Genomic DNA, 14,118 nt, shown 5'->3' with positions numbered 1-14,118 from the left:
CTAAACATTACCACATACAATATTTACTTATATAATATACAGTATGTTACATTATACATTGCACAGGAACACATCACAATACATCACAGTTCACAAAACATATGATATGCAAAAGGCACAGGACAGTATTCATGTTACATGACAATAACACGATTGGTGTCTTTTGTAGTAGGAATAGCCATTGTCCACCACCTTTACATTCCTCCCCTCCTTAACAATGGCCTTCCTCAATCATTTGGCATCCTAGAGGACACAATACAGACCACACAAAAACAGCAATCTCTACTCCAGTTTCTGGATCATGGATGATGTAATTCCCTCTTTTGAATTGGCCCGATCCTGGCCCCACTATTTGGGATCTGGAATAGAGAGTACAAGTTCTTTACAAACAACGACTCTCAAGCTGGCACAGCAGCAGCCCCAACTGTCCATGGGCATAGTCCACCTGCCTTCAGCCCCGTTGGGACAATGGATAATCTATTTCCCTTATCCCAAAGAATAGTCCTTAAGCCATGATACAGTCCATGAAGGAATTGTGGCAAAGTCCATTGGGGATTGGGGACAAAGTACATGGGAAACTTGGGGCAGAGTCCACAGCAAGTTGGCCAAAGTCCAGGATGAAAGCTCTAAGACCATCTCGTAGCTTAAAGTATCACAATCTAGCAGGAGAATGCGCAATATGTGCAATTAAACTAAGGTTGCTAGTAACTGAGCCCGTACAGCCTCCAAATGCTTAGCCTGTCAATGGGCCAGGTGTAACAGTGTATCCCCCCAGCCTGCACCATAATGTAAGCAAGCCTCCAGCAGTATTGTAACAGTGTGTCCGTCCCTGGCCTATGTGTCTAGACTTTAATGTAATCAGGCCTAGGTCAACATCTAGTGGGTGACTGTGTCTTTGTTCTTCTCCGCATGGGACTCATCCAATACCAGCCTGTAGTTCCTGGAAACTTCTCCATATAAAGTCACATACTTAAAAGTGGGTGTGGATTGATAGTTGATTGATGCTTTGTTGGGTAAAGGGTGAGGATCTGTGCTGAGGGCAGGTCCTGGTGCCTGTTTATGGACTATACTATGGTACATTGAAGATCAGCTGCTAAATGGGATTGTGTTGTCTCAGCAATGCTACCGGATTTAAGGACTGTTGCTGCATTTTCCTTGGCGTCGGATTGCTGGGTGGCACCCCAGATCTGTTTTCTTTGTGTGGACTCATTGTGAACTCTAAAGAACCATTTGGATATTCGATATTTTATGCTCCTTGCCTCAATAAAACTTTTTGGATTGTTTATCGGCCTGGTGTCCCTGCCTGCTCTGTCGCATACCCCGCCACACCAGGAACCAACCCGAAGTGTAGGACTCTGTTTTTTCCTACAAATGCGGACTTCAGGGACAGAGCAATCCTCTCTACTGAGCCACTTGGACATGCCGCCTGAGGAACGTTACCTGTGAAGGGTCCCATATCCAGTGGATTGGCCTCTTCAGACCTTCCCATTGAAAGGGTGCCAAAACTCCATTATCCATTTTTTTGCACTTTTGCTCACTAGGTCTTCACACAACTGACTCTTCTAGAATGAACCATCAAGTTCCCTTCCACTTTACCCCTCCCATGGTGAGCTAGTCTCAACGCTTAACTGTTGCTTACCCTGCCCCCCCTCTAACAACTTCCTAAACAAATGCTATACAACACATTACTAAATACTGTAATTGCTATACACTGTACCTTACATTATACATTACACAGGAACATATCTCAACTAGAGGTGGGTGAGCGTGCTCGCAACTGCTCGATACTTGATCGAGCATCGGGGTCTCGGGCTTTCTCGGTACTCAATCGAGTATGATCAAGTACCATGCTTGAGTCACTGCCCCGCATGTTTCATAGCATTTTTCAGCTACTCAACATGTGGGGATTGCCTGACAATCACAGTAGTGCAGTGTTGGCTACTGGTATTACTGTGATTGGCAGGGTGCAACGTGTCATCATTTCTACAAAGGACCTGGTGACATGATGCTCAGCACATTCTACAGAGGAAACAGTTTAGGGATAGCTGCTGCAGGAGGGATAGATTTTGATTAGAGGCACATAGGAAGGGATTATAGTCTTAATTTCCTTGCTGATGCACCTTAAAAACAAAAATCCCTTGTCAGAGCTACATCTATTATATTCACTATTAATACCACTATTTTCTGAATTCAGTGTAGAAATAGCTCCTAGAGAAGGCATAGATATAGGTTTGGATTAGAGGCATATAGACAGGGATTATAACCTTACAATTCCTGCTGCTGCACCCTAAAACCAAAAGTCCCTTGTCAGGGCTATGTCTATTCAGTTTTCTATTAATACTCCTGTTTTCTGCATTCAGTGTAAGGATAGTTGCTTTAGGAGAGATAGGTGTGGATTACAGGCATATAGGCAGGGATTATAGCTTTACAGTTCTTGCTGCTGCACCCTGAAATCAAAAGTCGCTTATCAGGGCTAAACCTATTGTATTTCCTAATAATACCGCTGTAGAGATAGCTGCTGAAGGAGGGATAGCTTTAGATTAGAGGCATATAGGCTGGTATTGTAATGAACCAGCAGGGGGAGCTGGAACACCAGGAGAGTGCTAGGTATGGATTCTCCACTAGATGGCACTAGACTTAACAAACCAGCAGGGGGAGCCGGAGCACCAGGAGAGTGATGACAGCAACCCTCCCTAGTGGAAAAAGTGGATGGTCGTACGGGCCTGAGTCAAAGCCAGGAGGTCGACGAAGTACTAGAGGTCAGACGGAGACAGAGTCTGGGGAGAGCTGAGTCGGGAAACCAAGAGAGAATGTTAAAGACTGGGAGAGTGCGGAAAAAAAGAGTTTATTAATAAACCAAAGTCGGGAGCTGGGAGAGCAGGTAATAGCAGGGAGTACAGGAGGGCGGAATAACAGAGGAGGGAGGATGGGAATCAGAGAAGAACGGAGGCGGTGAGGACAGAAAGCAGTGGGGACGGAAAGTCAGAACGGGAGGCAGGGAGAACGTACAGAGTCAGGACTGGAGGCGGGGCAACAGACACAGTCAGGACGTGAGGCAGGGAGGATGAATGTAGTCAGGACAGGAGGCAGGGAGGACGAATGTAGTCAGGACGGAAGCAGGATCAGAACTTACAGGGAACAAGTGGCACACAGCAGAGCAGAATTATATCTGGCACCGCATGAACGGAAGTGCCCTGAAGATAAGGTTATGTGAGCACGGGAACGAGGCATGGAGGGGGGCCCCTCCCCCTGGCCACACTCCAGGAAACACTGAAAATCGGGGTCATGACAGGTATTATAAAAATTGTAATCTGAGGTCCTCCTCTACATGCTTTCCAGGGTGTATATCAGTATCTCCTTCTACGTTTTGTCAGCTCTAGCACATATTGCATAAGGTTTAATAGTCTAGGAGTCACACTCCTTAATAATAGTAAAAAAATGGTTTTCTGAAGCCCTCCTCTACATGTCTTTCAGTGTGTATTGCAGTCTTTCCCAAATTTTGGCAGCCCTTGCACACAGTGCATAGGCTTTACCAGTCTAGGAGTCCCACGCCTTAATATTGAAAAAATGTGTATTCTGAAGCCCACCTCTATGTGTCTTTCAGGGTATATTGCAGTTCTTCCTTCTAATTTTTGCCAGCCCTAGCACAGAGCATAGGCTTTACTAGTCTAGGAATCCCACTCCTTAATAATGGGAAAAAATGTTTTTTAGAGGCCCTTCTCTATATGTCTTCTGGGGTGAATTGGAGTCCCTCCTAATTTTTGGCAACCCTTGCACATAATGCATAGGCTTTACTCATCTAAGAGTCCCACAGCTTAATAAACTGAAAAAATTGTATTCTGAGAAACTTCTCTACGTGTCTTTTAAGGTGTACTGCAGTCCCTCCTAACTGTGGCAGTCCTTGCACACAGTGCATAGGCTTTACTAGTTTAGGAGTCCCACTCCTTAATAATGGGAAAAAAATGTATTCTGAGGGCGTCCTTTACGTGTCTTCCATGGTGTATTGTAGCCCCTCCTTCTAATTTTTGCCAGCCCTTGCACTTAGTGCATAGGCTTTAAAACTAGTCTAGGAGTCCCATAGTTTAATAAACTGAAAAATTCTATTCTGAGACCCTTCTCTACGTGTCTTTCAGGGTACACTGCAGTACCTCCTAATTTTTGGCAGCCCTTGTACAGAGTACATAGGCTTAACTAGTCTAGGAGTTCCACGTCTTAATAATGGCAAAAAATTGTATTCTGAGGCCCTCCTCTACGTGTCTTCCATGGTGTATTGCAGCCCTTCTTTTGACAGGCCGTGCACTTAGTGCATAGGCTTTAGGAGTCCCACTATCTAGCAATTTTAACAAAATGTTTTTGAGGCGTTCCTTTATGTTTAATACAGGGTGTATCAGAGTTCCTCTTCCTTCTAAATTTTGGTAGTTCTTCCATTGTCCACCTAGGCTTATGAAGTTCAGATTTCCTGCTTTATAAACTAAACAGGATGTGTCTGACCATGGCACACATACCACATGCACAAATAAAGTAGTAAAATATTAAAATAACATTTACCAGTGACTATTAATGGGTGCAGTTTTATTTACACCTCTACTATGTCATCTACTTTAGTCAAAGGCGACGAGGAAATACGGTGAGAGATGGCAGTTGCATTTTTGCTGCATTTGAGTTTTATGCAAATTAAAAGCTGATTTTTACAGTACTAGCAAAAGCTAGGAGATTTCATAAATCTACTACACACAATTGGTTTTTGTTTCCCTGAAATAGAAAACTGCTGAGTTTTTGAAAGAAGCGGCATGCCAACTTTTTCAGCGTTTTTGCAACATTTTTTCAACATTGAAAGCAATGAGAAAGTGCATAAACACAGGAAAAACAGAATGTGACAGCCATTGTCCACCATCCTTACACATGCGTCCACAAATCAATATATACCAGGTAGTATCATATAACATCCTAGCACTAGGAATGTAACTGCACATAGAGGGTACTTCCTTCACATGCCAGGAAATTTCCTGCAATATGTGTCGAACACAAATTCCAAATGCAGTATGAAAATGGACTTTGATGCAACATTTATTATGAACAAAAAACATGTTCTAGCTCTATTTAGGAGAGATATCTATTTGATCATTTCACATGTTACTGTTTTTACTATATTTGTACTGAAAATTCACCATTTTAGAGTCACAAAATGCCATGGGTGTATGCGTGTACACCAATGTATAATAATATAAAGCTATACTGCACCTTTGCAAGCTTGACTTCACTAATAAGTAAGTATGGTTTTTGAGCTGCATCACAACAAATTCTATAAAGAATGGACTCAGCAATAAAGAACAACACAGTGATATGGTCCGGATTCAATTCAGCTTGATCAATTGACAGAATTAGTATATCCAAAGCCTCTAAAAGAAGAAAAAATTGTTTATGCTTGTTATTATGGGGTTACAGTACATTTTCATGATTAACTGATTTCAACTCCTTAGATGATAAAACAAGCCAGGATTAGAGATGAGGGAATCTTTTTAAGTTTTAGTTTTCGACCCAAATCCAAATTTCTTAATAAGAAGCTTTCTAACTTCCCAGAAAATACACGTATAACACTCTGAAGTCTCGTAAATGTGTATTGAAATGGTTTTGAAACTTGTAATGCATACACAGCATTATTAGTGTCCACGTGACCACAATCTAGCTGTCTAGGGGGAAGATGGATGGTAACCAGTTGTAACCAGCAGGGTACTTAAAGGGAACCTGTCACCACTTTTTTGGCATATAAGCTTTGGCCACCACCACTGGGCTCTTATATACAGCATTCTAACATGCTGAATATAAGAGCCCAGGCTGGGGGTATAACATAAAAGACACTTTATAATTCTTAACTAATGGTCGCACGGTGGGCCTTATGGGCGTCTCCGTTGTCCAGTCCCGGCGCCACCTCTTTTGGACATCTTTGTTCTCCTTCTCTAGCCGCGGTGCATGACGGGTCCGACATCATACACACTCGCCGGCATTCAGGTCCTGAGTAGGCGCACTTTGATCTGCCCTGAGCAGGTCAGATCAAAGTATTGTAGTGCGCCTGAGCAGGACCGGCGAGTGTGTATAACGTAGCCGCATCATGCACACAGGCTTCAGAAAGAGGACGAAGATGGCCAAAAGGGGAGGCGCCCGCACCGGACAACGGAGACGCCCATAAGGCCCACCATGCGACCGTTAGGTAAGTATTATAAAGTGTTTCTTATGTTCTACCCAGCGGCCTGGGCTCTTATATACATGATGTTAGAATGCTGTATATAAGAGCCCACTGGTGGTGGCTGCAGCTTATAGGCCAAGAAAGTGTTGACAGGTTCCCTTTAACAACACACTTTAGTTTCAGTCTCCCTTGCCTATTTAAATTATATGAAATATTAAAAATGATAGTTTTCCGTGGCTTTTTCACATGGGGCGTGCAAACCTTATCCCTATTTGGAAAGTATAAAGAGCACTGTTTTTTGCTAAATGAAGAAGTGATATGTTTTTCACAATCTGTCAAAAAATTATCCCTATATTTATGGAGACAAAACAGGTATACTGTATGAACGTAAATAACTAATGGATTTTCATTTTTCAACTACAAGTAAAAAAAACCTTGTGTGGAATCTGTAGCTAGTTTGTCATTCATAAAATGATTAAACAATTACAAAGATTTTTTTATCAAGCCATACAAAAATTATCCCTCCATTTATGGAGCTGAAACTGGCTAGCTGTTTTCAAAGTGAAGAAAAAATTGTTTGTTAAAAAGCCTTTCACAAGTTATCCCTATTTTGGGAGTCGGTTCATGTTTGCATACACACAAGACAATACGCTTCACATTCACTGTACATTAACGCTTTGCCGCAATTGTACTGTTATATCCTATTGTGGCTCCCTAACGTTGATGTGGGTACACAAGCCTAGCGGATGATGGCTGTGATATTCAGCCATCATCTGCCTCTAACAGCTATGAGTTAATTTGTTAAATGCTACTGTCAATCTCTGATCAAGCACCGACGCTGATCAAGCACCGACGCTGATCAAGCACCGACACTGTCAAGCACCGACGAAGCAGCAGTACTTCAGTATGAATGACATGATGGACAATGAGTAGATACTGTATATAGTCACACTAAGTGAGAATAAAGGTACATCACTTTCCCTACATGTCACTTTAATCTATGGATAAGTACTCACAGACTGAAACTAGCGCTCCCATTTTCAATCTGCCTCAGCACTGAGAGTAGTACCTTGCAATCAGGTTAGGCCTTTTTTTATCCCTAGGTGGAATGAACTGTGCTCTCTGACCTCCTATCCATACAATGTACAATCATAAAATGGCGCTTCTTGGTCGGCATCATCTTTCATTTTGACTGCGATAGATTATGTGATATGATCGCTGCTGGACATTATAAGGAAGCCTGTATGGTCGCTCCTGATGTCATTTGGTCGCTCTCAGAGTCTTCAGCAGTGTGTAAAATGGCGCATGTTTTTTTTACAGGGGCCTGAACATTTTTGAAAATTCAATTTGAAGTTAATCCTCCACGTTTGATCCGCTCATCTGTAGCCAGAACCTTTATTTACTTTATTGTGGCTCACTAACACCTTAAATGCAAGTTTTCAAGGTGTTATGTACCTCTAATATCACACGCATTTGCGCCAGAAATAGCCAAAACTACACCCCTATCTAACATCACTCAGTGCTCTGTAGGTCACAGACTTCCTATTCTGTCCCCCGACTGCATGTGTTTTGAACATATCACTATTAGGGGCTCCATACAAATTATATGCAAGTATTCAAGCAGCAACTATCTCTCTTCACTACTCCATATACAGGAAAACTCAACCTGCCAAGGGAGACTCCTCGGAGGCGGCTTATCTCGCTGAGAACAAAATAGTCAGTAGTCCAAAATCATGCCGGATCCTTAACTCCCCTGTTAATCATCTGTCAGGGAAACGTTGGGAGCCCCTTATACATATTAGACAGGTTTAGACAATAGCGATCTTACGTGTATGTGGGGGAGTGAGGGCTTCAATTGAGCAGTGCAGAATACCATACTTTTATGTGGACTATGTGGTATGAAAGCTGAGCCCCATTTAGTGCACTACCAAACACAGGCCCATGTATAAGAGAGGCACTGTTTAAAAAAATTATAAGATATTAACAATGAACATCATACCCGTCATAGTAGCTAATTCATATTTTAGGATAAAAAAAAAAGTGTAGTTTTACCTTCTTCAATTTTTCCTGTACACTGAACCATTAAGATTAATTCAGTCCATGCATGCTGAAGGCTTCCACAACGACCAGAGCCTTTTAAATGAAATCCGGTTTGTCTCTGAAAATGATGAGACATTTTACATATTTAGTAGAAATATATGTCAATATTATTAGATTTTTTACTTACTTTTCTTTATTAGCTTAAAATGGATTTCCGAGCTGAAAAAAGTCTGCAGTCATGCCACAGTCATAATTCTTGTACATGCGCTGTGCGAGTGGGCTGTTACGTGATTACATGTATGCAATTTATACTGCGCACAGTGTCACGATTCCACTGTATTAGCTGATCAAATTGGCAGTAACAAAACAATGTATATGCCATTGGTAAAATGCACACTCTCACGAGTCCCCTGTATTCGCTGCATGGTTGTGCATTCTTGCGATTTACATACTGGCAGTCACATGGTGACTAATTTTTCCTGTGTTTCTTGCTATCAGTAGATGTGGTCACTGTACCACACACTTGTGAAGCAAATACTGGGGAATCATGACAATGTATGCATTGCAGACTGACATGATTCAGTAGTCTGCAGTCACAAAGAGTGATGGCAGACTTTTTTTTTCAGCCCTGATGACCCCTTTAATGTTTCTATATTCTGTTGTAAAAATAGTATTGATAGTAGCAGTAGAAGTAATAATAGTAGTAATAGTATATTCACTAGTGATAACTCACTGGGGAAAGCTACTGTGATTTACTAAATAAAAGAAATTAAAAGTGTAATTGACATACAGTGGAACCTTGGATTACGAGCATAATTGGTTCCGGGAGTGTGCTCTTAAACCAAGTTACTCTTATATCAAAGCAAATTTTCCTGTAGGAAATAATTGAAAGGCAGACAATTCGTTCCACAACTCAAAAATACTGTATTTATACAAATTTATTACAGTAATACAAAATAATGTACTGTATTTATATAAAAGTATTACAGTACACTAATACATAATACTGTACAGTAAAAAACATATAAAACTGCACTTTAGCTTACAATAGAATTGTTGGTGTGAGGGAGGTACTATAGAGAGAAAAAAATGATGTATAAATATGACAACCTTTATTTGAGTTAGCCACCCCTGAGGAAGTTGCACTGTGTGGCAACTATACGCGTGGGGATTTTGCTATTCCACCCTTTCTCCCTTAATATGGACTCCTCTGCATGGTAAACCAAGCTCTATGCTGGTATTATTTGGGTTATTTTGATCACATTTCTGGGATATTTCTCTATTTACAGTGCCTTGAGAAAGTATCCCTTAAAATTCTCAACCTTTTCCCACATTTCAGGCTTCAAACGTAAAGATAAAAATTTTAATGTCATGGTGAAGAATCAACAACAAGTGGGACACAATTGGGAAGTTGAAAAAAATTAATTGCTTATTTTAAACCTTTTTAAAAAATAATAAACTGCAAGTGGGGAGTGCAATATTATTCGTCCTCTTTATTTTCAGTGCAGCAAACTCATTCCAGCAGTTCATTGAGGATCTCTGAATGATCCAATGTTGTCCTAAATGACAGATGATGATAAATATAATCCATCTGTGTATAATCAAGTCTCCGTATAAATGTATCTGCTCTGTGATAGTCTCAGTGTTCTGTTTAAAGCGCAGAAAGCATCATGAAAACCAAGGAACACAACAGGCAGGTCCGTGATACTGTTGTGGAGACGTTTAAAGCCGGATTTGGTTAGAAAAAGATTTCCAAAACTTTAAACATCCCAAGGAGCACTGTGCAAGCGATCATATTGAAATGGAAGGAGTATCATACCACTGCAAATCTACCAAGACCCAGCCGTCTATCCAAACTTTCATCTCAAACAAGTAGAAGACTGATCAGAGATGCAGCCAAGAGGCCCATGATCACTCTGGATGACCTGTAGAGAGCTACAGCTGAGGTGGGAGACTCTGGCCATAGGACAACAATCAGTCGTAGACTGCACAAATCTGGCCTCTATGGAAGAGTGACAAGAAGAACCATTTCTCAAAGATATCCATAAAAAGTGTTGTTTAAAGTTTGCCACAAGCCACCTGGGAGACACACCAAACATGTGGAAGAAGGTGCTCTGGTCAAATGAAACCAAAATCGAACTTTTTGGGCACAATGCCAAACGATATGTTTGGCATAAAAGCAACACAGCTCATCACTCTGAACACAACATCCCCACTGTCAAACATGGTGGTGGCAGCATCATGGTTTGGGCCTGCTTTTCTTCAGCAGGGACAGGGAAGATGGTTAAAATTGATGGGAAGATGGATGGAGTCAAATACAGGACCATTCTTGAAAAAAACCTGTTGGAGTCTGCAAAAGACCTGAGACTGGGATGGATATTGTATGCAAACTGCTGCATCTCGGCATGGTTCATATGTTAATAGATACATGGAGGCATGTTTTACACTGTGATATACCCTTAAAGATTATTGGATATAAACTGCTGCAATTTTTGTAACTATAAGCTCCGTTTAATACACTTTCTACTTTGTATGAATTTCATTCACATATAAGTTCTAAATGATAATAGTTGCATGTTCCTCTATTTATTGTAAGGTTGTATTCAATTTTAAACCACACTGTATGTATACTGTTACATCTTTATAATTATGAGAGAGATATCTACTATGTGATATATTCAAGAATCCTATATGATATTTACCCTAGTTGTCGGTGTTGCTGAGCATGTGGGGGATACCTACTCTCTACTAGAAATTATGGAGATGAGGGAGTTTTCTTTATGGTTTTAGATGTTTTTAATGTGGATTGTTTTCTACCCCAATGTTAATAAAAACCAATTTTGTACCTTGAATCAGGTGTAACCCTCAATTATACAAACCATCTTTTAGCCTGCTTTACACGTTGCAATTTCGCATACGATATTGTATGTGATTTGCAATGCCCCCATCGTTTGTGTGGCACGTTCAATTTGTTGAACGTGCCGCACAAACGATTAACCCCCGTCACACGTACTTACCCTTCCATACGACCTCGATGTGGGCGGCGAACGTCCACTTCCTGGAGTGGGAGGGACGTTCGGCGTCACATCGACGTCATGCGGCAGCCGGCCAATAGAAGCGGAGGGGCGGAGCTGAGCGGGAAGTAAACATCCCGCCCACCTCTTTCCTTCCGCATTACCGGCCGGGAGCCGCAGGACGCAGGTAAGATCTGTTCAATGTTCCCGGGGTGTCACACATTGCGATGTGTGCTGCCTCGGGAACATTGAACAACCTCATGTTCAATTCTATAGAAATGCACATAGCATTCATTGTGAAGGAGGGATGCGAGGGATCAGCGCTGCGAAAAGGTAAAAACAGCGGGGGAACACCGGGAGACACCGGTGGGTTATGGGGGGTGACTTAGCTGGACCCGGGGAGTAGTTTTCTGTCGCATGTGTCATGGCACATGCGACAGAAATCAGAGGAAGAGGGTGAATGCTAGCGGCGTGTTAGTGTGCGTCCTGTCATCTTGGATGAATCGGGAGGGGGCAGAAATTCAGTGAGGCACCTTCTATAGGCTGTGCCCATACTGTTTCTGCCTTTTCCCATCCATTTCCACCTCTTCCTCCGTCACCACAGCTCACCGAGGGGTCCAACATAAAATTACTTTGTTTTCCCATAGACTTGCATTGGGGGCCGAATATTCGCGAATACTCGAATAGCTGCGAGGTATTCGTCGGATATTCAGCGGAGCAAATAATAGGGTATTCGATCATGCCTATTAACTAACTGACGATGTTGTGAAGACACCTCCCCTAGTGGGAGGATGCCTTAAGTACCTAGTGCCAGAAATAGGTGAGTTGGCTCTTTAAGAGAGCGAGCATGCACGTGTACTAAGCATACTCCCAGGGGACGTGTGCAGTGTGCACCTGGGAGCAGGAGACAGGAGAAATGTGAAAAACCACGGGGAAGCGAGGCAGGGCGGTGGCAGTCCGATTGTGGCAGTGAATTAGTTGGCATCCCTACAGGGGGTTGGCAGAGCAGCGCAGGGACACTTGCGCTACAATTATAAAACCAAAATCTGAAGATCTCTTCATAATAATATGCTTTATATACTGTACTTTATATATACACTAAAATGATATATTTATACTAATAGATTTAAATCTACTTGATAAATAATGTATACTATAGTTAATATTTACTAATACATAATAATATACTTAGAATCACTGTTAGCAATTAACAATAAATTTCTGTATTGTAAAGCGCTGCGGAATATGTTGGTGCCATAGAAATAAAGATTATTATTATTATTATTGATAACAATCACAAAAGTTAATCTAGAATTGCAAATTTAGCTGTAAAACAGATGAATTTACAAATAAATGTCATCCCATTGGCTATGGCTAATGTCAACTCTTTCCAAAAGGGACATACATTCAGCATCAGGTAGTACAATTAGCATAACTAGATTGTGTTCTTATCATTTGATGCATAGAGGAGTTAATGTGGCTTGACACATTAAGAAGTCAGATTTCACAGCAGACAGAGGACATATTCAGGATTCAGGCAAAGTATCATGAATCTGCTAATGCTGAACACACTAAAATAAAACCTGAATAAACATGCCTTCATCTTTCCAGCTTGAATATTATTACTGGAAAAATGAGCGCGGGCAATAAGCCATTTGTGGCAAATGTTGCATAAGGTCTTCTTCTTAGACGGTGCTAAACAGCCATTAGTGCGCACAATTATCCTGCACTGTACTTCACGTCAGTAACCTGGTCCTAAATCTTCCCCTTTATGTCCATTTCTGTTATTAACGCCTTATCCCTGCATCTATTCCGCACGTGCTTCTATTGTACTCCCACTGCTTTCCATTATACCTAAGTGGCTTATTAAAATAAATCACCATAGTTATATTCTTTATGACGTGGATTTAAAATCCCACAACCGTAACACTTGTGTAATCTGTGTTTCCTAAATGGCCGAGAAATGATCATATTGCATTATGGTTGTACAACCTCGGAAAGAAATAAAAAACGAGTACTAATTCTACATGGAAATAATTGGCCTTCCTGGATTAATACTACATTATGGGCTAGTAAAACATATTTCCCATTGATACAGTTTGGCAAAGCAATAAATACATTTTTGCTTTGGATGCAGTTCTCAAATATATAGATCTAGGTGTTTAGTTAACAGGGATGGTCAAGTCAAAAAATGTCTAAATCTGTTTAAATTACTAATACAATTAATATGCATCATGTTTGAAAGGTGGCAAATCTATTACTCCTGGGATTATCAACGTATCCTCATCTGGTTTGAGTCCAGCATAGGACAATATTTTCTACCTTAGCGTGTGACAAGAGCTGTACCGAAGGGGCTGGCTGACTGTTTATTTTAATAACTAAGTGAATGTAGCAACATGTAATTTTAAAACTTAACTTTTAATCGGATTCAATAAAAACTGTTACAAAGTGAACAAACCGTGATCCAAACACCAATTTAACCCTTTAGTGACGGAGCTAATTTTCACCTTAATGACCAGACCAAATTTTGCAATTCTGACCAGTGTCACTTCATGAGGTTATAACTCTGGAACGCTTCAACGGATCCCGGTGATTCTGAGATTGTTTTTTCGTCACATATTGGACTTCATGTTAGTACCAAATTTAGGACAATATTTTTTGTGTTTATTTATGAAAAAAATTGAATATTGGCAAAAATTTTGAAAATTTAGCAATTTTCAACTTTTGAATTTTTATACCGTTAAACCAGAGATTTCTGTGACACAAAATAGTTAATAAATAACATTTCCCACATGTCTACTTTACATCAGCACAATTTTGGAAACAAAATTTTTTTTTGTTAGGAAGTTAGAGGGGTTCAAAGTTTATCAGCAATTTCTC

The 14,118-nt window shown here is 40.9% G+C and overlaps 1 protein-coding gene across 1 annotated transcript in view; it reads right to left on the bottom strand.

The window, feature by feature from the left end:
* Nucleotides 1–14,118, bottom strand: part of TMEM232 (transmembrane protein 232) — a 383,971-nt gene that overhangs the window by 240,718 nt on the left and 129,135 nt on the right. Inside the window, exons 4-5 of the mRNA XM_075341901.1 lie at nt 8,237–8,342; nt 5,242–5,399 (exon numbers count right to left, since the gene is read on the bottom strand). Of these exons, the coding sequence (XP_075198016.1) occupies nt 5,242–5,399; nt 8,237–8,342 (264 nt within the window). The remainder of the gene's footprint in view (nt 1–5,241; nt 5,400–8,236; nt 8,343–14,118) is intronic.

The sequence above is a fragment of the Anomaloglossus baeobatrachus genome, chromosome 1 (assembly GCF_048569485.1).
Source record: "Anomaloglossus baeobatrachus isolate aAnoBae1 chromosome 1, aAnoBae1.hap1, whole genome shotgun sequence".
Classification (NCBI taxonomy): domain Eukaryota; kingdom Metazoa; phylum Chordata; class Amphibia; order Anura; family Aromobatidae; genus Anomaloglossus; species Anomaloglossus baeobatrachus.
Note: the sequence above shows the minus strand (reverse complement) of the source record. Positions and strands in the feature narration are given on the sequence as shown.